The 24,472-nt window shown below is 40.2% G+C and overlaps 1 protein-coding gene across 1 annotated transcript; it reads left to right on the forward strand.

Annotated features, from left to right (window-relative positions):
* Positions 1-4,772: 4,772 nt before the first annotated feature.
* Positions 4,773-23,757, forward strand: LOC137071965 (Fc receptor-like protein 5). Its single transcript, XM_067440217.1, has 9 exons — positions 4,773-4,857; positions 5,682-5,945; positions 9,316-9,636; positions 14,546-14,824; positions 15,566-15,850; positions 15,926-16,204; positions 16,292-16,555; positions 17,019-17,261; positions 23,636-23,757. Exons 1-9 carry the CDS (start codon positions 4,773-4,775, stop codon positions 23,755-23,757), a joined length of 2,142 nt encoding a protein of 713 aa, XP_067296318.1.
* Positions 23,758-24,472: the final 715 nt, after the last annotated feature.

The following is a 24,472-nucleotide window of genomic DNA, read 5'->3' on the forward strand; positions in this document are numbered from 1 at the left end:
TTGGAGGAACTCCAGCACTGAAGCCACCGGGCAGTTAACTGGATCCACCTCACGTTCTCTACACCAAGTGACGAAGACATTCCACTTGAGGCTGTACAATCTCCTAGTTGATGGAGCCCTAGAGCTGAGTAAGGTCTCTATAATGTCTGCTGGTAGCCCCGCCTCCTGGTACCCACAGGCTCCATATTTCTGGCCGGGGGTGAAATATTGTGCCCCCCGCCTGTGACAGAAGGTCCCTCCTCAGAGGGACCTGCCACGGGTGACCCACCAGCAGAGCTATGATGTCTGAGAACCATACTCGAGTCGGCCAACGAGGAGCCACCAAAAGAAGACTGACTCCCTGCTGCCGAACTCTCTCCAGGACTCCGGGGAGCAGAGCGATAGGGGGAAATGCATACAGACGCAGCCTCGGCCACGTCTGTACCATGGCGTCCAGCCCCAATGGGGCTGGATGAGTGAGGGAGAACCACAGCGGACAGTGGGACGTCTCTCGAGACGCGAAGAGATCCACTTCCACTGGGCCGAACCTTTCGCATATCTGCTCCACCACCTCCGGGTGGAGCCACCATTCCCCCGGCCTCAGCCCCTGCCTCGACAGTATGTCTGCCCCCTGATTTTGTATCCCTGGGATGTACATAGCCCTGAGTGATAACAATTTCTCCTGTGACCAGAGGAGGATGAGATGCGCCAGTCTGCACAGAGGGCGCGACCTCAACCCCCCCTGGCGGTTCAAATACGCCACGACTGCCATATTGTCTGAGCGGACCAGAACGTGGTGTCCGCGGAGATCCGGGAAAAAACTCCTCAGAGCTTTGTAGACCGCCATCATCTCCAGACAGTTTATGTGCCAGGAGGAATGACGGTCCTCCCACGGACCTCTCGCAAAGCGGCCTTCCATGACCGCGCCCCAACCAGTGAGGGATGCATCTGTTGAAACGGTCTTCCGGCAACACGATGCTCCCAGCACTGGTCCCTGGGACAGAAACCAGACTTTCTTCCATATGACTAGAGCCCGAAGGCATTTGCGCGTAACTCTGATCATACGAAAAGGGTTTCCCCTGGGGGAGAACCCCCTGGTCTTTAGCCACCACTGTAAAGCACTCATGTGTAACAGGCCGAAGGGAATCACATTGGATGCTGCCGCTAGGTACCCTAATACTCTTTGAAAGTGCTTTACAGTGATATTCTGCCCTAGCTTTATTTTTGAGACTATCGCTAGAGTGGTCTCGATTCGTGCTGGAGATAGATGTGCCCGCATCGAAACCGAGTCCCATATTACCCCCAGAAAACTCGTTTTCTGGGCCGGCTGTAACACACTCTTTTTCGAATTGAGTCTCAACCCCAAGCACTGGATGTGTGACAGAACTACATCTCTATGTTGAACTGCCATCTCGTACGACTGCGCCAGGATTAGCCAGTCGTCGATATAATTCAGCACACGGATGCCCTGAAGTCTCAATGGAGCCAGAGCTGCATCCATGCACTTTGTGAACGTGCGAGGGGAAAGAGCTAGACCGAACGGAAGTACACGATATTGGTATGCTTCGCCCCCAAAAGCGAACCTCAGAAACTTCCTGTGGCATGGAAGGATGGATATATGGAAATAGGCGTCTTTTAAATCTATCGTGACGAACCAGTCCTTGGGCTGGATCTGACTCACGATGGCAGAGATAGTCAACATTTTGAACCTGAATCTCCTCAGAGACCGGTTCAGATACCTCAGATCTAAAATCGGCCGTAGCCCTCCATCCTTTTTTGGAACTATAAAGTACCAGCTGTAGAACCCGGCATCCCTCTCCGACATCGGAACCTTTTCTATGGCTCCTCTCGCCAGCAAGGATTTTACTTCTAGTTCCATTACCCGAACCCGCTGTGGCACCACTGCAGTCCATGTCACCTCATTGAATTTTGGAGGGGGGTGATCGAACTGCAGTCTGTACCCTGTCTCTACAGTACGCAGGACCCATTTTGATATTTTCGGAAGGCATTTCCATGCGCCGAGATAATCTACTAAGGGAATCAGCCTCTCGAGGCTGACCTCGGGTGTTATTTGAATCTCGTCCCCAGCCCCTGAAGCGGAGCCCCGGCAGGGAGCAGCTGGAGTCGATATTCGGTGTGTGGGGACAAGCGCTGTTCCATCGCAGGTCTTTTTTGAGGCGACTGGGACAGCACCTGTCCCAGGGAAAACGATGTGGCCCGAAGCGTCAGTGACGGCGGGATTACCACATCGTTTTCCCCCGAGCGCCGCACGGAGAACAACCTCGGTTGCGTCCGCGTGGGGGGGACCGCTCTTAAAGGTCCAGCCGATGCTAGGACCTCTTTGCAGCAGCCTTCTTAGCCAGAATGACGTTCCTCAGATCGCCCTTCGGCCTCGAAGGCTGCTGCTGCTGTTGTTGAGAGCGCCGCCTTTGTTGCCAGGCTCCCGGAGGAGGGGCTCGAAAAGCGACGCTCTCCTTCTGCACCTGCCTGTGCGAGGAGCTAGTGGACGGCTGAGGCTGCCCACTTTGGGCAGCCTTCCCCTTAGAGCGACGAGGGAGAAACTGCCGAAAAGCTGCCGACTGTTTTTTCGCCTCCTGAAATCTGTCGACGACGTTTTTAACGGCGTCGCCGAACAGACCAGAAGGCGAAATCGGGGCATCAAGGAGAAAGGTTTTATCCCTCTCCTTCATCCCCGATAAATTCAACCATAAATGTCTCTCCACAGTCACCATAGATGGCATGGAGCGGCCGATGGCACGGGCCATCTCCTTGGTGATGCGGAGAGACAAGTCAGCAGCTTTACGGAGTTCTAAAATGTCTTCAGGGGAGGGACCCTCTCCCTCATCTAGCTCTTTGAGGAGGTCGGCCTGGTATGCCTGCAAAATAGATAGTGTATGCAGGGAACTACCAGCCCGCCCAGCCGCCATATATGCCCTGCCCACCAATGCAGATGTATCACGGCATGGCTTGGTGGGCAGTCGCCATTATATAACTCTATATATATTTATTTACTTTGCTAGAAAGACGTACAACAATAAATAGACAGGACAATATACACAGAGTGTTACTGCTGAAGAGCGATAACTAACGCTACTATGCGCCGGACATCCCTTTATAGCTTCCGGTGATGCCGTCACATCTACGTCATGACGTTGCACCAATTAGGATTGGACAAGTTTCATTCATACTTCAGATGCGGTTATGCTTAGGGAGCATCCCCAATTCGTCGTTTCGACGCAGTGCGAAGTTCCCTCGATATAGGGAACTAAAACAATACTAAATCTATGGCTTCAAAGAGACATTTCCATTTTAGGAAGAATTCTTTTAACTAAAGCTGAAGGGATTTCAAGATTTGTCCACCCTGCCCTCTCTCTTAAGGTCCATGATTCAATAATCAAAGACATAAATACCATATTTATGAATTTTGTGTGGAAAAACAGACACCATCACGTTAAAAAAGCAGTGCTCTCCGGATCGAAGGATGAAGGTGGATTTGAACTTTTGGACTTTTGGGACTTGAATTATACCTTTAAGGTGAAATGGTTAAAGGAATGTTTGAGAGCACCAGAGTCCTTGTGGTACTTTATCCCCAACAACATTTTTAAGAGAGTAGGAGGCCTAACATTTTTTACTGAAATGTAATTACAATATTACAAAATTGCATCTGAAACCATCCCAATTTTATCAACAAGCTATTTTGGCTTGGAAGCTTTGTCATTCTCACAACTTTTCTCCACACAAATCTATATTATGGAATAATGAATGCATCACTAAAGGGAACAAGTCATTATATTTGCAGAAATGGATTGATGGAGATATAATTCTTTTAAAAGACCTTTTTGATTGTAATAATCATTTACTTAGCTATGAATCTTTTCTCAGAGAGAAGGCATTCCCAATAACTTTCAAAGAATATAACTCAGTTTTCAAATCTATACCTAATGGCAAAAACAAAATGAAGCTCCTGAATTTAACTGGACTCTTTATATAAATGGAATGGATATTATGAGTTGCAATTGCACTAATAAACATATTAGAAAATGTTTTCTAAATTTAAAGAAAATAATTCTCATTTTACTGAGATTAATTGGCATGCGATTTGGTTTGTTCCTTTTAAATTTTGTATTACAAACAAAGTCAGAGAATCACATCTGAAAATACTACATAATATATATCCCACAAATCTATGTATCTCTCAATTCAAGCCTATTGATAATAATTGTAGCTTTTGTAAGACCGAACAAGAATCGTTAATTCACTCTTTTATGGTTGTTTGTATTGTGTAACATTCTGGAAAAGTGTTGAAAATGATCTAGCATCTAAAACAACACTGGAGGAAAACAGATTATTACATACTTTGATTATAAAGACAGAAATTTATGTAATATTGTAAATCTCTTTATTTTATTAGGAAAGTTCCATATTCATAAAGCAAAATTTTCCAAATCAAGACCAATTTTCAAATTATTCCAAATTGAAATCGACATGTATTTTGAGTCTCTTAAATTGATTAAAAAAAAAAAAACAAGAAATCTTTGACAATAACTGATATATTCTCAAAATGTCAATAATTAATTTCCTTTATCTTTATTAACAATTTGTAAGTCTGTTTTTTTAATTATTTTTTATTTTTATTTTTTATTATTATTATTTTATTTACTTTAATTTGTTATATGTAATCATGTGATGTATTAATGTTGTTTACTACTGTGATGGCTGAATGTTTGTAATTTAATCTCTATAATAAAAAAATAAAAATTAAAAATTTAAAAATTTAAAAAAAAATCCTACAGATGATGCCATACCTGCATTATATCCTGACCAAGCCTGCAGTCTCCCTCTCATTTACTGAAGCTTTCGCGCCTCGATCGCCCCCCGGTGACCGGTCACAGTATAGCCGCCCTCTGTGTTTTCTAATGGACGCGAGACAAACTAAACAATAAAATTACATTTCAAATATTTTTTAACCAAAGTTAGTTTATGTCACTGAAGGCAGTTATCATCACGATGATTTCATTTCAAGTGTTCTTTTTTAAAATAAGTTTACTTTGAGTTAGTTATCTGACGCTTTAAAAACGGGGGGTGTGCCGTCATGATTGACAGCTGAGACTGACGGCTTCTCGGAGTGAAGCTGTCACTGAGGCACTAACGGACTTTTTTCGAAATTTTTGGGAGCAGATTAGAGCTTTAGCTTTAATTTCTACATTTCCATAACTGTTTATTTCACACCAACATAATTAATTGTTCTGCATCTGCGAGAGTGTGGGCGGGCTTTTGATATCGCAGTTGTACTTCCTGCTCTACTTCCTGCGCTCTACTGCGCAACTCCGGTCCCGAAATCGCTACTGCGCAGACTCGGTCCCAAGATGTCAGCGCCGTGCAAGGCCGTCTGAAAGCTTCAAATATGGCAAGCGGAAACGGATGATGACGAGTCGTCCATATTTTTTTACGGTCTATGATCCTGACTGTAGACAGCGCCATCTACTGGTCAGAACAGGCAGATCAAGAACACAGAGGACAGACTGGACACATATATCAGTTTAATTTAGTTTTTAACACCAGTTTTTGATGTAATTATTACAATTGACAAGAAAACTATGTTCTAGATTTATAATTGAATTTATAGTGTTTTCCTCATGAAGAAGCTTTGAGTTCCTGACAGTGATCTGCAATGCTTTTCAATATTTCCTTCTGTTTCTCAGTGAAACCTGTAGTGAAGGTGAAGCCGGATCAGCGAGTGTTCAGTGGAGAGACAGTCACTCTCACATGTGTCATACCGGGAGGAGGAGACACTCAGTGGGCATACAGATGGTTTAGAGATGGAGAACCTGTCTATCCATATCCATCACCAACAGCAGAGATAAGTTTCACAGCTTATGTGTATCTCAGTGTTGAATTCAGCTGTAGAGGAGAGAGATCAGACTCACAGACAGACATCAGTGATGCTCTTACACTGACTGTATCAGGTGAGTCTTCATATTCACATCTGTCTAATGATCATCTAAATCCATATTTTAACTCTTATTAACCACATCTGTTAGAATAGACTGAAGAGATTCACTTTTAGTCATTATTCAGTCACTGCACGTCTTGTGTGTGTCGAGCCATTCTTACTATTCTGTGGCTTTTCAGCATGGTTAACTTTATATAAAAAATGACATTACCATGATTTAATAATTTAATCTGAAGGTCTTGTTGCACAACAAGAAAAACAAATTGGTCTCAGGATATTATTCTTTAATAATTATGATCAAATATTTCACATGCAAATGTCCATCCTCTTAAAACACATTCTCATCTCATGAATATGTGTTTTGAATAGAGTTATTATAATATTTACATTTTCTAAGAGCTCAAATGTGCATTAAACATCACAAGGTAGACCCACTTTTTTAGCAACACAAAGATAATAGATTCGTACTTTCATAATCATGTACTTAATGTGGGCGTCCCATGACGGATCGGAAGAGATATGGACACCGAGCAGTTTAAAGGATAAAACTCTACTAAATACATGTCTGGAAATAACAGAGGAATAAGGACAAGGACTGTTTTGCTCATTCCTAACACTGATGACCATGTCCACTGTCTTAGTTTCATTCATTGCCAATGTAAAGTCCTCTATAAACTATAATACTGATCTGCCAACATTGTCGCTCTGATAAATTAAAATAAGCTGATAACATCACTGTTTTCTCCAGAGCGACTGTACAGCCGAATCTAATTTTGTTGCAGTATTGTCCTGTTTGACACTGTGAAGCTGCTTTGACACAATCGGCATTGTAAAAGCGCGATATAAATAAAGTTGATTGATTGATTGATAGTATAGGTGTAAAGTCGAAATTCACCTTGTAAATATATTTTTCTTATATCACCTTAATATTCGTAGAAAAGCAGTCAATGGGTTTAATGTTTTCACATTAAGATACAAGGTGGACAGAGTTATGATGACGTTGTTAATACTTTGTGAATTTCTAGTCAGATCCATTTTGCGGGTGAACCTGCTGTTCTAAAATTTGTATTTAAAACCATTTTTTTTTAATGTTGGATTCTTCTTTTTAAAAAGTTCACACTTTTTGCAGTTTGATAAGACAAGGATTAAAAAAAGTCACCAGAGGATATGAGGACATCTTCCCAGGTCTCAGTCTTTTGGTGATGGTGGAATCAAATGAAGTAGGAGATGAATTGATCGTTGCACCATTCTAGATAACAGAAGTGACAACTTCAGCAACAAATGCATAAATATGTACAGATGATCTTCTTCTGAACTATAGTGGAACCTGAATCATTGGTTTCATCCTCTTTCACAGCAGATTTCCGTCAGTCAGGTCCTTGAAAGTCTTACAGGGCGATAGAAAATATGGAATGTCCCCACATTTCACAAAAACAAACGTGTGTGTGTGATATCCTCAAGCCTTAACCCTCTGTTTCTGTTTATTTGAGGCTCACACTCGCCACATTTGTGGTCATGACAGAATTGTTTTTGATGAAATGAATGAACTATATTTCTCTTTATTTTGATGAATATTTACCATGTATTGCTTAAATGTATTTCCATTATTGTTCTCTTTTTAAGTGTCAATGAACTGAGTTTAATGTCCACATGAAATAAAAATGGAAGTGTTTTGTCTTTTAGTATGAATATGGTCGTCTTACTGTTATCTATAAGCCAGTGTTGATCCACAACAATGACACAATTCACATTTAGAAGATAACAGTTCAAAACTCACAGTCTCTCACGCCAGCCAATAAGGATCAGTGATTTTGATGACATCACTCTTCAGCTTCTCATCAGATTTTCTGTCCAATCAAACGCTCTCTAGAATCTGTTCTTTAAAATATCTTCTTTTGTGCGGTGACATTTATGAAGAGTTTAGGACAGATCGAGTCAATTCACTTCATTTGATTTGGTGAGATGTTTAATCAGGGCCGTTTCTAGCCTTTCTGGCACCCTAGGCGAGATTCATATGTTGCACCCCATCCCACCCCCCCCCACCCCCCCCCCCCCCACCACCGCTTTTTTTTTTTTAACTACAACTTATTAAGTAAATATGACTCTTATTTCATGGGCATATTGTACATGCATTAATCCAGTAATGTAGCTAGGTTTATTATCACTGAGATCACAGATGTTGGGGGGGGGGGGGGATTTTCCCCCGAGAAAATTTTGATTTCTATGATCTACATATGTGTATTTTAAGATGTTCTGAAGCCCAAAAAATTAGATAACAATAGCTTGAAAACCATGTCACTCGGCGCCGCTGCGGATTGAAGAACACAGCGACACAAAGACTAAAAGCCGGGACGAAGCAGTAGCCGAAGCCTCGCGCCAGTTTCATATGTTTTAAAGGTTAATCACATATTTTTTTTTGGGGGGGGGGTTGCATAAATTCATAAAAAAGGGCCCAGTGAGGCCCATGGTTATGACAGTATTAGCCTACTTGATCAATTTACACTAAACAGCTATCTCTGATGTAAAAAAATATATATATATATTCAAATGAACTGCTATAATGTTCTGCACCTGAAATGAGCATGGCGTGTGGTCCGTCCAGTACTAATATTCATTGTAATGTTTTGCTCAGCGTTATGATAGAGAGACCAGATTAGTAGAGAACAAATAACCAATAATGGCTAACATACCTGTATATTTCACTTTCTTTTTTTTATATTTCCTCTTTTTTCTTTTTACAATACTGAGCCCCTGATGGCTTTGACCTTTTCATGATGAAGAAACTAAAGCACGCTGTAACGAGTAGAAATATAGTGTGGCCCCTTTAAGAGTTGCGCGCGCTCCCTGCAAACGAAGTCTGCATTTTGTGTATGTGCGCAGTCTTGAGCTCCCATGTGTGGGGATTATTTTCTCTTTTCTGTTGCTAACAGTCAGTTAGTTTGTTTTATTAAGTAATGCTGTGGACGAAAAGGGAGTTTGTGATGAGAGTTCAGCGGGGAATAAAGTGCGATCTGTTTGATGTTAATCGCCTCCGTGTTTGCATCCACTCCAGTTACATTAAGTGAGCTATCCGCATTTTTCACTCGGACACAAGCGTTATAACGCCACGGATGACGACGTTCCCTGCCGCCCTCTACATGATTTCATTACAGCAGCGCCACTATCACCATGGCGACTTCACTCCAATAATCGCAACTAGTCATAATGCCTTGAAATAGCAAAAGTACGAAATATTAATAATAAAATATATATGAAATAACTAAAAAATCTTGTTGGGGCGGGGGCTCACTGGCGCCCCCCAGCTGTTGGCGCCCTAGGCGACCGCCTAGTTTGCCTATGCCTAGAAACGGCACTGTGTTTAATCATAACTTCTGTTTGTGCAGTTCTTACAGAGATACCTAAAGCTGTTCTGACTGTAAAGCCTGAACCATCACAGATATTCAGAGGAGAGACTGTCACTCTCACATGTGACGTACAGGGGGAAGGATGGACATACAGATGGCGGTGTGATGATGGTAAAGATCAGCGCTCTAAAGAGAAAGAGTTCAAGATCACTGCAGATCACACACAGAGGTGCAGGTGTTACGGCTGTAGAGGATCAGGATCAGGATCAGGATCAGGATCAGGATCAGGATCAGGATCAGGATCAGGATCAGGATTATTCTGCTCTCACGCGAGTGATGTAGTGACTCTGACTGTGACGGGTGAGTGATCATCACTGACATCACATCAACAGAATTACTAAACTAATAATAAATAAATACATAAATACATACATATCCTCTTGAACACCAGGACCATTTTTTGGGATTTCCGCCTGGATTTGGCCGACCCAAATTGAAAAGCCTCCCATACACACATACAGGGGTCTAGGGTCAAATTCATTTCATTAATTTTGCCGTCATTCAACATTAAACCCTTTAAAGTTACATAAAACACTGCTAAAAGTGATGAACCTGTAAGAATATGTTGTCTAAGCTGTAATAACCCCCCCAAAAGTATTTTTTTTGTTTTGTTTTTGATAAATAATTTTTTGTGTGTAACTCAGGCCCTGTGAGCTCTAGGACCCTGCAGACAGTTTGGGCTGTTTCCAATAAATTACAGAAAATAGTGGAAAAAAGAAGTTTGTCTGTGTCATGTTGTATGACAGATTTACTCAAATGGGTCTGAAGGGATGACTCCCCCCCCCCCCCAACCCTGCTACCCCCCTCCTCCACCATATACAGTGATATAAATGCAATATCCCAGTGTCATTAAATTAATTATACATGCTGGAAACAGCCCAAAGTGTCTGCAGGGTCCTAGAGCACACAGGGCCTGAGTTACACACTTTCAAACATTCATTTATATAAAAAAGAAATCAAAAAGTGCCTACTTATTTATTTATTTATTTATTTAATTTTTTTATTTTTTATTTATTTATTTTTTTTATTTATTTTTTATTTTTTTGGGGGGGGGGTATTACAGCTTAGACAACATATACTTAGAGGTTTATCACTTTTAGCAGTGTTTTATGTAACTTTAAAGGGTTTCCTGTAAAATGACGACAAAATGCTGAATTTATGTAACGCTTGTGTGCACAAGACTCAGTGCGCACATACACAAAATGCAGACCTTGTTTGCTGGGAGCGCGCAGCTCTTAAAGGGGCCACACTATATTTTTACTCGTTACACTTAGATTTGGGTAGGCCAAATCCACCAGAGTAATTTAGTGTAAATACATTACTTTGTGTAAAACAAATGCCAAAGTGATGCCTATCTCCAGAAAGTAGAGACTCTAAGCTTTCAAATGGTACCACATACATCACAGCTTCTCCACAGACATTTAAAATTAAAAGTATATGACAATACCACTCCCGACCCTGTACAGGGTCCTCGGAGTTTAAGAGGATAAATAAATATACAAAGAAAATAAATGCGTATTTTTATTTCCTTTTTATGTATAGATGTATTTCTCCACATTTATTTATTTCCACATTAATTTAGATTTTTTATTTTATTTATTTCATCATTTATTTATTTCCACATTCATTTAGATTTTTTTCTTTTATTTATTTCAACATTTATTTATTTCCACATTTCTTGGTCCGTATGCTAATAAGTGAGTGCTTCACCTCAGACATATCAGTCGAGCTCAGAGTGGCAGAGCTGAAGCTTTGACCACAGCGACCCCTCGTGGTCAAATCCAAACACAAGCCTCTGGAAAAGTCACACAGGGAATGAATGGCCAATATGGGCAATATGGCCAAAATCTTATATCCCGGTTTTAGTCATTTAATATCGCCATACTTGTATTATTGTATATTGGGTCACCACACACTCTTTATCCTGGACAAGGCAGTAAACATTGCCCTGTCTGGATTTCCTAAAATGTCTTAGCATGAACAGAATCTGCATCTTCAACAGATCTGATAATAACAGACCCTTTGACATGGAAGAACGAGAAACATGTAATTAATTGCTCTGGATGGAGATGATAAGAGCTTGTGTTTATTGACGATGAGACTCGCACACCAGTTCAGAACGCGGAGAGAAACCAGCGCACATTTCACTGAAGTCTACAAACATACTAATTTTGAACATATAACACGCCTTAAAGTTGCTGCTCTTAGATAATGATTAAACACAGCACAAGTCATGAATTATTCAGGATTCAATAAAAGAAAAGCTGCTCATGTACATGCAGTGTTAGTCAAACACAATCTCACGTCAGAGGCATCGTGTCCAAACAGCTCCTGTCCTGACCTCTCTGTTGGTTTTGGAAGTTACTTAGTGTGTGTGTTGAGTGCAGTGCTTATGGTGGAGTGAAAGTAATAAAGCTAACAGCAACAGAGCAGTCTGGGGAGGGAAAGTGAAGAATTGCTACTTGTTGGGGATTGCTCCACTGAATGCCAGTTCTTTAATGGTGTTCACCACTTCAGGACTCTGATCAGAGAGGAGGAGGCATCTGATTCAAAAGTTTGAAGGTGCCCTAGAATGAAAAATTGAATTAACCTTGCTATAGTGAAATAATAAGAGTTCAGTACATGGACATCACATACTGTGAGTCTCAAACACCATTGCCTCCTCCTTCTTATGTAAATCTCGTGCATGAAAAACATCACGGAAAAATAAGTGATTCTCAACAAAACGCCAGATGTGACGCAATCGCTGGGGATCATTTATTTGTACGCCCCCAACATTTACATATGTCCGATCATGTGCATTGTCAGGCGGGACTGACGGAGCCGAATCATCAGGATCTGCAGGTAAACAAGACACTCGAGGATAGCAAAAACGGCAGCTCTCATGACACGTCATGCTCCAGGCTGTGCAGGGGACGTGAGGACTTTTCTACCCTTCCCACAGATAAAAAATGTCAACAGTCATGGTTGAGGTTTATTATAATTGAATATCACAACAATTGAATTCAAGATCGTTTGTTTGTTCGGCTCATTTCAAGCAAGCTTCGCTGAACGTCTTAAACTGAAGAAAGGGGCAACTGTATTCCTGCAAGCAGAAAGTAGTGATTTATACACTTATTGACTGTTTAAACAATTTCTGATTAAACTGAAAGTTTCTTAGAGAGACCACATTGCCTAGATCAGGAGTTTTCAATCTTTATGATGCCAAGGACCCTCAAATACGATGAACCTTTATGAGGGACCCCCTTCCTAAAATCTATTTTTATGTAAAAAAAAAAAAAAAAAAAAAAAAAAAAAAAAATATATATATATATATATATATATATATATATATATATATATATATATATATATATATATATATATATATATATATATATATATATATATATATATATATATATATATATTTAAACTGTTAAATAGTAAGTGTGACATTACAATTACAACATTGTTTCCAAACTTAAATTGGCTATTAATGATGGATGTATAAACCTAAAGAAGAATAAGCAACTTTCACAATAAATGTATGTAAGCCTCTTGCGTAAGAATACTGCCTTACAACCCCAGTGAGCGCGATAAAGGGACCTATGGTGAGTAAAACCCACTAAAGATACTGAGCAAACATATACAATTCTGCAATGTATATGGCAGAGAAACATTTACAAATGTAACACATCTAGAATAATAAGTAGCCTTCATTTTTTTTCTCTGTCTTTTAATTCTCTAAAAGTTTCTGGGACCCCTTAGAACCTTCTGGAGGACCCCTGGGAGTCCCCGGACCCCAGTTTGAAAACCCCTGGTCTAGATAACGAAAGATGCTAGTACAGTAACAATAGGACACACCAAGTACCATACAAAACTAAATAGTGTGTCTAATGACAAAGGGTAATATTATTTTGTATTACAAAATACAACCGTATACTTCCCTTCCAGATCGTTCACTCGATCCTTCTAGCAAGCGTCACCTTCTCCACCATATAAGTTAAAACGACAGTCATTTGACAAGGCCATTCATTTTGTAATATATATATATATATATTTTTTTTTTGAGAACTTAAAGGTAGGATAGGTAGGAATTGGTTAAAAAAACATTTTTTCCAAATTTGTGGAAAATAAAGAAAGTATAAAATTTGAGTGTGTGTAGACCTCTCACGACTGTTTTAAAGACAGCTAATTATTTCCATTCACTCTTTCCACAGCCACGCCCCCAAAACACATGAACACGCCTCACCGACCAATCAGCTGGAAGACGCTTTATTGACCTGAGCCGCATGTAGTGACATCATGTCAGAATCACATGTAATAAAACATCTAACTTTATCAGTATTAATATAAACAGATAAGATGTCTTTTAGTCCTCACTATCAAGCTAGAATACCGATACTGGAAAAGTTTAAAGTATATTTTTGTTTGATTCGGTAACGAGCTAGTTATATTTACAAGGCAAAGAAAACGGGTAGAATCATGTTTTTTCCAATAACATCAGTTATACTGTGATGAAGATGAATTTCGTGTAAGATTCATAACTGTGCTTTTCATGTAAGAGTTTTCATGATGAAAGCATTGTTGATTAGCAGCAGCTAAAGCTAACTTAGCTCTAAATAAACGTTCCTGCATGCGGTGTACTAGCTTTCACACATGCATTTTGTTATCTAAAGTTAAATTTGATACATGCTTCATGAAAACATAAACCAAAAAACTGTATAATCAAAATGAAAGATTACCTGTCCAGCAGAAATACATCCAGCAATGAGTCGTTTTTCAGGTCAAAGTTTTTTTTCAAAGTAGAAGTTTTTAACCTTAAGAGCAAACTTAAAAACACAACACTCATGAAGTGATGATGAAACAGAAAAACGACACTAGAGCTGAAGACGTCTGTCTGACACGTGAACACACACCTGAGCAACAGATGAAAACAGTTCTGTGTGAATGATGATAATTACACTTCAGTTTCATCACTTCAATAACATTAAACATCTTTCTGTATGAAATTACTTAATTGCTGCTTGCACGTTCTGTGACTCTGAGTCTTTATACAAATGCAGCTTTGCTTTGCTTTTCAGACGATCTTGTCGCCGTTTTGTAATATTATGATTTACAGTTCTTCAAACAGTCGATTTAAGATTTATATTATTTTATACTCAGTGATGTAGCGCAGCTGAACTCTGACTCTTGAGGATCTGAATCTGTTCTTGTTCTCCTGCAGATCTAAAGCCGAAGCCTGAACTCACATCAGATCCTGCAGGAGCTGCACTGACAGGAAACACAGTGACTTTGACCTGTGGCATGGATCCGTCCACTGGACACTGGGACTTTTACTGGTACAAACACACAGTGAACTCTGAGACAAAGAAGACAGAAACAAACCCCTACAGCCTGAAGATTGATTCAGTGTCTGATGGAGGCCAGTACTGGTGTAGAGCTGGAAGAGGGAAACCAGTCTATTACACACAATACAGTGATGCACTGTGGGTAAATGCTACAGGTGAGAGAGAATGTGTGTGTGATGCAACCATAGACCGTAAAAAAATATGGACGACTCGACATCATCCGTTTCCGCTTGCCATATTTGAAGCTTTCAGGCGGCCTTGCACGGCGCGGACATCTTGGGACCGAGTCTGCGCAGTAGCGATTTTGGGACCGGAGTTGCGCAGTAGAGCGCAGGAAGTAGAGCAGGAAGTACAGCCGCTATATCAAAAGCCCGCCCACACTCTCGCAGATGCAGAACAATTAATTATGTTGGTGTGAAATAAACAGTTATGGAAATGTAGAAATTAAAGCTAAAGCTCTAATCTGCTCCCAAAAATTCCGAAAAAAGTCCGTTAGTGCCTCAGTGACAACTTCACTCAGAGAAGACGTCAGTCTCAGCTGTCAATCATGACGTCACACCACCCGTTTTTATTGCATCAAATAACTAACTCAAACTAAACTTATTTTAAAAACGAACACCTGAAATGAAATCATCGTGATGATAACTGCCTTCAGTGACATAAACTAACTTTGGGGAAAACATTTTGAAGTGTAATTTTATTATTTAGTTTGCCTCGCGTCCATTAGAAATCACAGAGGGGCGGCTATACTGGGACCTGTCACCGGGGGGCGATCGAGGCGCGAAAGCTTCAGTAAATGAGAGGGAGACTGCAGGCTTGGATGCAACATATACAGATCAGAGACCATATCTACACAACATCTTAAACTATAAATGCAATAATCTGTGTTTGTACAGAGAGTCCTAAAGCTTTGGTGACGGTACGACCTGATGAACGAGTGTTTAGAGGAGAAACAGTCACTCTCAGATGTGATATAAAGTGGGGAGGAGACACTGAGTGGACATACAGATGGGAAATAGAGGAAAACAACAGCTGGTATAAAAACACTGTCAGCCGAACCTCAACACAAGAGTTGATCATCAGCGGAGTTGAAGACTCTCACAGCGGTAAATACACCTGTACAGGACAGATGAAGACTCAACGCTCTCAGCGCAGTGATGCTGTTACACTGACTGTATCAGGTGAGTTTGTGTTTGTTGTGATCCGCTTCTCCATCAGTTTCTCTACGGCTCTGTAACTCATGATGTTTTGTTCAGCTGAAGCTCAGGCAGTCGTGCGAGTGTCTCCACAGCCGTGGCTGACTGAAGGAGAATCAGCGACTCTGATCTGTGAGGTTTCAGGCTCCTCTACAGGCTGGACGTTCAGCTGGTTCAGAGATCATGATCATCTGTCAGACAGCAGCAGAGGAGCTGGAGGATCTTACACTCTCAGTCCTGCGTCTCCACCGCACACAGGAGTTTATACGTGCAGAGCAGAGAGAGGACGACCAGCCTATCACACACACACCAGCAGCACACAGCCACTGTGGGTCACCGGTGAGGATTTGTGTTTGTGCTCGTCCGTATTTCTGTTTCATTGCAGTCTCTGTGTGTCAGTTTAGATTGAGATTTTGCTTTTTTCAGGAGTTTCTGCTTCAGTGTCTCTGGTCATCAATCCCAGCAGAAGTCAACACTTCTCATCTGAGTCTCTCGCTCTGAGCTGTGAGGATCAGAGTAACTCTGCTGGATTGACAGTGAGAAGATACACAGACAAAGGCACACAAACTTGTTCAAATCAAACAGGATCTTCATGTGTAATGGACTCTCTCAGCACATCTGACACTGGAGTGTACTGGTGTGAGTCTGAATCTGGAGAGAAACGCCGTCCTCGAAACATCACTGTACACGGTGAGTCCAATCACAAGCACAAATATAAAACATAATAAATAACAAAATATAATTATTTCCTGGTCTTTATATATTAAACAAACTGAAAATGTCAGAATTTGTATTGTATTTTTTTCAAATTGAGTTATGGTTAACACAATATTAAAAAAAACTTGCATCTTATATGAATTCACACTAACAGTTAAACCACGCCTTCTTTTGATTTGATTGGCCATCTCACTCATCCCAACCTAAAAATGTAACATTCTACTTTTGTCATCATATCAATATACAGAGAGGTGTGTGATGGAGTAATCAAGAAAATCTAACATTGGGGGAGACAATTTGGCCTTTTATAATTATTCGGGGGGATATTATAAACATTATTTTTGATCAGGATATTTTGTAATAACTGAATATGGCTCTGATTAAGTTCAGCCTGTATGATCACTGCCGTCTGTTGGTGTGTGTCTTGTGTTTGTAGATGGTGAAGTGATTCTGAGTTCTGTTGATCATGTGATTGAGGGAGAGACTCTGACTCTACACTGTTTACATCGATCTACAAACCCCTCGATCCTCAGCGCTGGTTTCTATAAAGACGGATCACTGATCCAGAATCAGACGACAGGAGAGATGAACATCACTACTGTCTCAAAGTCACATGAGGGTTTCTACTACTGTAAAACAGAGAGAGGAGCGTCACCCCACAGCTGGATCTCAGTCAGAGGTGAGAGTCAATGAATGAGTCAAAGAAAACAGGGCAAGGCTGAGACGTGCCGCAAATCAAAGGAAGCGGGCCCTTCACATTTTATAAAGGGTTGTTTTTGCCTACATAAGACACAAAAACTTGTTAGAATTAGTGCAAAGATACTTAGGGTGCTTTCACACTAGCACTTTTGGTGCGCACCCGGGTTCGATTGACATCAGAGTTCGGTTGGTTTGGATGATGTGAACGCCGTCTTCCGAACTCGGGTGTGCTGATGTTGAACGCAATCGTACTAAATCGCAGAAGTGAACGGCTATTAATGACATATGAGGAGAAGGGTCCAGCTGCGGCTTGGGCGTGTAAGGCCGCCCAAATCGTCCCAATGGAGGCTAACGATCGGCGGGTGAAGGTCGCTGCGCGTTCGGTCTTTTCAGCGGGGGAAAAGGGGATTTTATTCCAATTCCTCGTTATCTGACTCCATTTAATGATAATTTAGATTTTGGGTTAGAATGCCAATTGTTTATTTGGTCATTCATTTTTAATAGTTTAAGTACACATTTAATTATTCCGTTTAACCCTTTGTTGAAATTATACCCAACCTGAATAATTCCAGAGCAAGTCAGAATCAATCAAAGTGTAACAATTTATTAACAGTCAGGTAAATGTAAAAAGCCAATTACATAGTCAATTCAAAGGTAATCCATATAAAACATCAAATACTCTGAAGTAAAGAATGAAATGTATACCTGACTTCTGAAAACTACATAATGCTGGCTATCTTGAGACATCCAACATTACGGGCTGACCGGTTTAAAGTGTCAAGCCCTGAGCTCTTTGCAACATTTCCTTAAATACCCAGAAACAAATGCACAAACTCTTTCAAATGTAAACACAAGCTCACAATGGGAATTTGCATTGATCAAGACTTGTATTGATGCAAAGGCCAAATGGTTGAAAGCCACACCCACCAAACTAAGACAAGATATCTTTAAACTCTTAAAACATTAATTATCTTTTGGTTAACTTCTGTGGAGTTGAGATATTTGTACCAGTCGCACTGAAACATTTCAAATGATATCAAACACATATAATACTGTATCGTGTGGATTGACATTGTAATATAGAGATTTTGTGTGTATTTTCAGGTGATCTCAGCATGAGACAGGGAAGGAATTGGGGGAGAGTGGGTCAAAAGGGAAAGATGTAGATTAGCTGATAGTGAGGTGAGACTTGCGTCTCCAGTGGTGTGTGAGGGACAGTTCAGATGTTAATTTCCTTTATTTTCTCAGAGAGTCCTTGTTCCTCATTCAGACAATTCGGCATCTACTAGTTTTTTCAGTCTTACAGGCGTTCCCATCATGAAACAAGAATGCCTATTGCGTTCCTGGTAGCGTCTCATCGACCAATCGTGATGAGTTTCTCAAGCCACACTGGGTACGATCAGGGGTGGTAAGTAATCAAGTAAAAATACTTTGATACTTTACTTAAGTATTTTTTTCGGGGATCTGTACTTTACTTGAGTATATTTTATTTGCATCTACTTTTACTCTTACTCCACTACAATATTAAAGGCAAAGTTTACTTTTTACTCCAATACATTTCCCCATGCCCGCTCCAAGTATTAAGTATTTATTACACTTGATTTCCAAACCGGTCTGGTCGGTCATGGATGATCCAGTCGGGTATAGACTTGGAAAAGCAGACAAGTCAGGTTTGCCACACTAACGTTAGCTCAGTGTTTCCCCAACTTTTTTATTTTGCGGCACACTATTTACTATGAAAACATCAGTAACATTTTACAATACAGGTGCACTATTATAATTCATGCCTAATGCACAGATAATCATGAGTTAATGTATTACTAATGAAGAACTAAACCATTTATTAATGATCACTGCATCAGCAATTAATGAACATTCTCTATGATTAATAGATTAAGTAATATATGAATTGCTATTGACATCATTAATTCCCTAATAACATATTACATGAACTAATAATGTAAATTCACGTATTCAAAGCCATGCATTCCGACTCTCAGTTGTCTGTTTAATTAATCATTAATCATAGCAATTGGCAAAATTATATTATAACTTTACTTGTTGAGGCACATGAATATTAACTAATTGTTACGTAATATGTCATTGTGGTTATGGCTTTTGAATTAATATTGAATTAGTTAATAGTATCTTGCTCCTCATCTGTTTTATGGAGCTAATGTTATGGAACATGTCTATTTTAAGTTTAACCCCTATACTGCGTTAAGGTGCTTTATTGTCTCCTATTAATTGCAAATCTAACAAATTCTTAATTGCAGTATCTAATCTTATCATTTGTTCAATTAAAGCATTGCATATCAGTCCCAAAAGATTTTATCTGCTTAATTATTGATATTTACAGTTAATTTGAATATTTACTTTTGACTTTCGGTACTTGAGTACGTTTTAAATCTGATACTTTTGTACTTTTACTCAAGTGATGTTTGAATGGAGGACTTTCTACTTTTACTGGAGTATTTTTTTATTTAGGTATATATACTTTCACTCGAGTATAACCTTTGAGTACTTTTACCACCTCTGGGTACGATGTAATTTCCTCTTCCATATGCGTGAATTTTTTCCCGAACCAGTTCAGCGGAAATGCCCTGCAACCGATTCTAAACATTTCATTGGCCATGTCAATCCCAATAACGATTGCCTCCACCCAACCCTGATCTCTAAACCTACCCATCACAAGACACATTCTGCATTTTTACATTTTCAAAAAAACATAATTTAGTATGTTTCATTGTGGACACACACACACACACACACACACACACACACACACACACACACACACACACACATAATGATTCGGTTAGGCGTAGACATTCACGCGGATAGCTCAAAAGGCGTACAGATAACATGCCACTTGGCTATAACGTCATGCTGTCATGTTACAAGATGCTAGATCTTATTTTGAAGCTTCTGTTTGAGAAAAACTAACTAGCGAATGTTGAACAAATGAATCCGGATGTTGACAGCTAGCAGTTCAGCAGAAGAGGTGAAGAAGAAGAAGACGAAGACGAAGACGAAGACGAAGAAGAAGAAGAAGAAGAAGAAGAAGAAGAAGAAGAAGAAGAAGAAGAAGAAGAAGAAGAAATTCTAGTCTGAGAAAGCGGTAACCTTCACCAGCAAGAAAACACCCATTTGTGGCCGCAGTTGGATGATATTGCATATGAGCAGATAAAAATGTGTGTTTTGTATGTGTTTCAGTCATTTACCTGACGAGCCTCACTGACATGCCTCAAGCAGAGAGCTGTAGATCTCGTTTCTGCTCGTCTTCAGCATTCTTCAGAGCATTTGCAGGGCATTCGCGGCCTTCATTTAAGGCACATTTCGCCTCCTTCACGCTCACTGTCGTTACTAAGCAACCGGGTAAACAGCTGCTGCTTTGATGACGCAAACGAACCCCGGTTCGGACCCAAATAATATAATATGACCACAGTCCAGCAGGGGCAGGAGGAGGGGGGAGCAATTGAACTCAGGTTCGTTCCAGGCAATCGAACCAAGTGTGAAAGCACCCTTAGTGTTTTATACAATCCCGATCCCAAAAAAGTTGGGACATTGTACAAATTGTGAATAAAAACAGAATGCAATTCTGAACAAATTTCAGAATACAACATGAGAACACAAGATGACATATTAAATGTTTAAACTGAGAAAATGTATCATTTTAAGGGAAAAATAAGTTGATTATAAATTCCATGCCATCATATCTCAAAAAAGTTGGGAAAAGTTTACCCCTGTGTGGCATCCCCTCTTCTTTTTATGACAGTCTGCAAACGTCTGGGCACTGAGGAGACAAGTTGCTCAAGTTTAGGAATATGAATGTTGTCCCATTCTTGTCTAATGCAGGCTTCTAGTTGCTCAGCTGTCTTAGGTCTTCTTTGTCGCAGCTTCCTCTTTATGATGTGACAAATGTTTTCTATGAGTGAAAGATCTGGACTGCAGGCTGGACATTTCAGTGCCCAGATCCTTCTTCTATGCAGCCATGATGTTGTAATTGATGCAGTATGTGGTGCAGTATCTTGTCATGTTGGAAAATGCAAGGGCTTCCCTGAAAAAGACGACGTCTGGATGGAGCATATGTTACCTTTCTGCATTGATAGCGCCTATCCAGATGTGTAAGCTGCCCATGCCACACCATAGACTGTAAAAAAATATTGGACGTAGTGTCCGTGACGTCACTCATAGGATTCCTATAAGCTGTTCTGAAGCTTAAAGGTGCACTATGTAGTATTTTTGCAGTAAATATACAAAAAACACTAGGCCAGTGTTATATATTTTGTTCAGTTGTGTACCTGCAATATTCCACATGTTTCCAACTATTTGTGCATTGTGAGAAAATTGCTATTTTAACTAAGGACTGGGACGTTTCAGCATAGCGTTTGAGGGAGTCGCCTGTCAATTGCGTCATATCTGCGCTACCCTCGGTTTCGGCTTTTATTTGGCAGGAGCGCTTTACTCTTAGCAGTGTGAACAAGTGAACGCACAGAGTAACGTCATAACATAATTTTCAACACACTTAAATGTATCTTATATGATAAACAGAGCTGCTTTACCTCATAATCATGGCTGGAAGAGCAGAAAGAGTGTGTGCGCCCGGCGACTGTGTCCCATCCAGTCATAATAAAAGTCCCGGTGTTCACGAGCCGGGTACTTGTGTAAATATCGCTCCAGCAGCCGTGTTCAGCTTCACAACACTCGGTCCGGCTCTGCTTCATACTACAGTAACTTTAATAACCGCATCCATCAACATAATCTCCACGTCCCAAGATACTGCGCTCAAACTTTGCGTCATCAAACTACGTATTTGTTTTAAATAGGCGCCCTCCAGTGGACGGAAAGTTGCATAGTGCACCTTTAAAGTAGGGGCGAGCTTGGCCTTGTCATCTTGCGAGCGAGTCATCGCGTGTCACTCCCGGATAACAGAAAATGGGCAAAAAAGGCGAGATGTGGGTGGAGCTTAGGTGACGCAATGACTATAGACTGCGGACAAATGGCTATCTACCTGTCACTCAAAGTAACCATGCCTTAATTATGCAGAACTTTAAGGCTTTATATAACGTAAGCGAATGAGTTATAAAAAAAATTCACCTCCTCACAGTTGTTATGAAGGGCAAAATTAGCCGTATAGGCCAAAACCACAGTTTGTACCAGGCTGTAAACATTTTTTTTTTTTTTTTTTTGCTGTAAAGTTGGGAATTTTAACATGGGGCTCAATGAGATTCTGCTCCTTTTGGAACCAGTTTAGGAATTGCAGTTTGCATTACTTCCGTATTGGCTTCAAGAGAGATTGCGGGAGGTTGCAGGCTTCTGAACTGAGTGCTGATAACAACTTGGGTTGTCCTTGTCCTCTTTAGTCCCGATGAAATGGTGTCCCAGTTTTCCAAAAAGAACTTCACATTTTGATTCGTCTGACCACAGAACAGTTTTGCACTTTGCCACATTTTAGATTAGCCTTGGCCCAGAGAAAACGCCTGTGCTTCTGGATCATGTTTAGATATGGCTTCTTTGGATGATATTATGCACTTTAGATGATGATAACTTCAAACTCCTTGCAATTTTTCTCTGAGAAACTCCTTTCTGATATTGCTCCACTATGTTTCGCCGCAGTATTGGGGGAATTGGTGATCCTCTGCCCATCTTGACTTCTAAAAGAGACACTGCCACTCTGAGAGGCTCTTTTATACCCAATGTTGCCAATTGACCTAATAAGTTGCAAATTAGTCCTTCAGCTGTTCCTTATATGTGCATTTAACTTTTCCGGCCTCTTATTTCTACCTGTCCCAACTTTTTTGGAATATATAGCTTTCATGAAATCCAAAATGAGCCAATATTTGGCATGACATTTCAAAATCTCTCACTTTAGACATTTGATATGTTATCTATATTCTATTGTGAATAAAATATAAGTTTTTTAGATTTGTAAATTATTGCATTCCTTTTGTATTCACATTTTGTGCAGTGTCACACATTTTTGAGAGTCGAGTTTGCTTATATAAAGGTGTCCTGACCTCGGAGAATGTTTCTCTTTCCACGCAATGTTCGCACCTTTTTTCACCCATTTCCATCCCTAAAAATCAGGTCAAACATGTTAGAGACTATTATTATTTTCTTTTGAAAGCAGGAAGGAATGAATCTGATTGAGCTCATGTGTGTTCAGTGTCAAACATTGAGTTTTGATGAAAATAAAAGGGAAACGGTGGAGGAATAATACGAGACCGGAGGAAAAACCTTTAAAAGCTTTTATATTCACTGACAATAACTTTAGGTTCCTCGAGAAACTTTCTGAATGGCCTTCAGATCTCCGTAATGTTGCTGAATAATGTTCTTGTGTTTGTGTTTCAGTGTCAGCTCAGATTTCTGGACTCAAAATCCTCAGTTTTCTTCTGGCAGCTTGTCAGTATCTGATGGCCACAGTCGTGCTGCTTTACAAATGTTACAGAGCGAGAGGTAACACTTCAGTCTGATCTCTCTCTCTCTCTCTCTCTCTCTCTCTCTCTCTCTCTCTCTCTCTCTCTCTCTCTCTCTCTCTCTCTCTCTCTCTCTCTCTCTCTCTCTCTCTCTCTCTCTCTCTCTCTCTCTCTCTGACAGACGCCATTGCTGTTTCTCTTTTTATATTATATAGATCAATATTTTCACCACCTGATGGTCATTCACTGAGTCAATAATGTGTGTATTTCAGTTTCATCTGCTGAAGATCAAAGTCAGTTCGCCGTAACAGAGGAAGAAACTTCAATCTGATATTAACATCTTTAAAAAGACTCACACTGTTCATTCTGTCCACATGCTTAAATCTTCTGTCAGCATTTATTATCCTTGTTGGAAATATTGTAGTTTTTTCTTGTTTTATGAGCTTCATATTTAATTGAAGTTTTATAAACTAATTTCGAGAGAAGCACGCGCAGACAAATCTAATTAAATGGAGCAGGCTCAGATAATTAAACCTGGGGGGGGGGGGGTATTCATACATGGGTTTTTTTTGTATCAAATGTTCTGTATAAACGAATAACTGTTTAATTGATTAGCGTGTATTAGTGTTTCTTAGTTTTTCACCTTTATCATATCAGATATCTTTTCGTGTGTGTGTATGTGTGCCTGTGTGTGTGTGTGTTTTCTTCTTGTTTTAAAAGCCTAACCAGGGACTGGGGCTGTAAATTAGTCTTTGGCTATAAGCCTATGTGG

This window comes from Pseudorasbora parva, chromosome 1 (genome assembly GCF_024679245.1).
Source record: "Pseudorasbora parva isolate DD20220531a chromosome 1, ASM2467924v1, whole genome shotgun sequence".
Classification (NCBI taxonomy): Eukaryota; Metazoa; Chordata; class Actinopteri; order Cypriniformes; family Gobionidae; genus Pseudorasbora; species Pseudorasbora parva.

Bases quoted from the DNA above. Each gene is read 5' to 3' on its own strand.
- LOC137071965 (XM_067440217.1), top strand. From the start codon at position 4,773: ATGATGCCATACCTGCATTATATCCTGACCAAGCCTGCAGTCTCCCTC. The intron at 15,851-15,925 runs GTGAGTTTGTGT...TGTTTTGTTCAG, and splicing joins TGTTACACTGACTGTATCAG to CTGAAGCTCAGGCAGTCGTG. The intron at 17,262-23,635 runs GTGAGAGTCAAT...TTTGTGTTTCAG, and splicing joins CAGCTGGATCTCAGTCAGAG to TGTCAGCTCAGATTTCTGGA.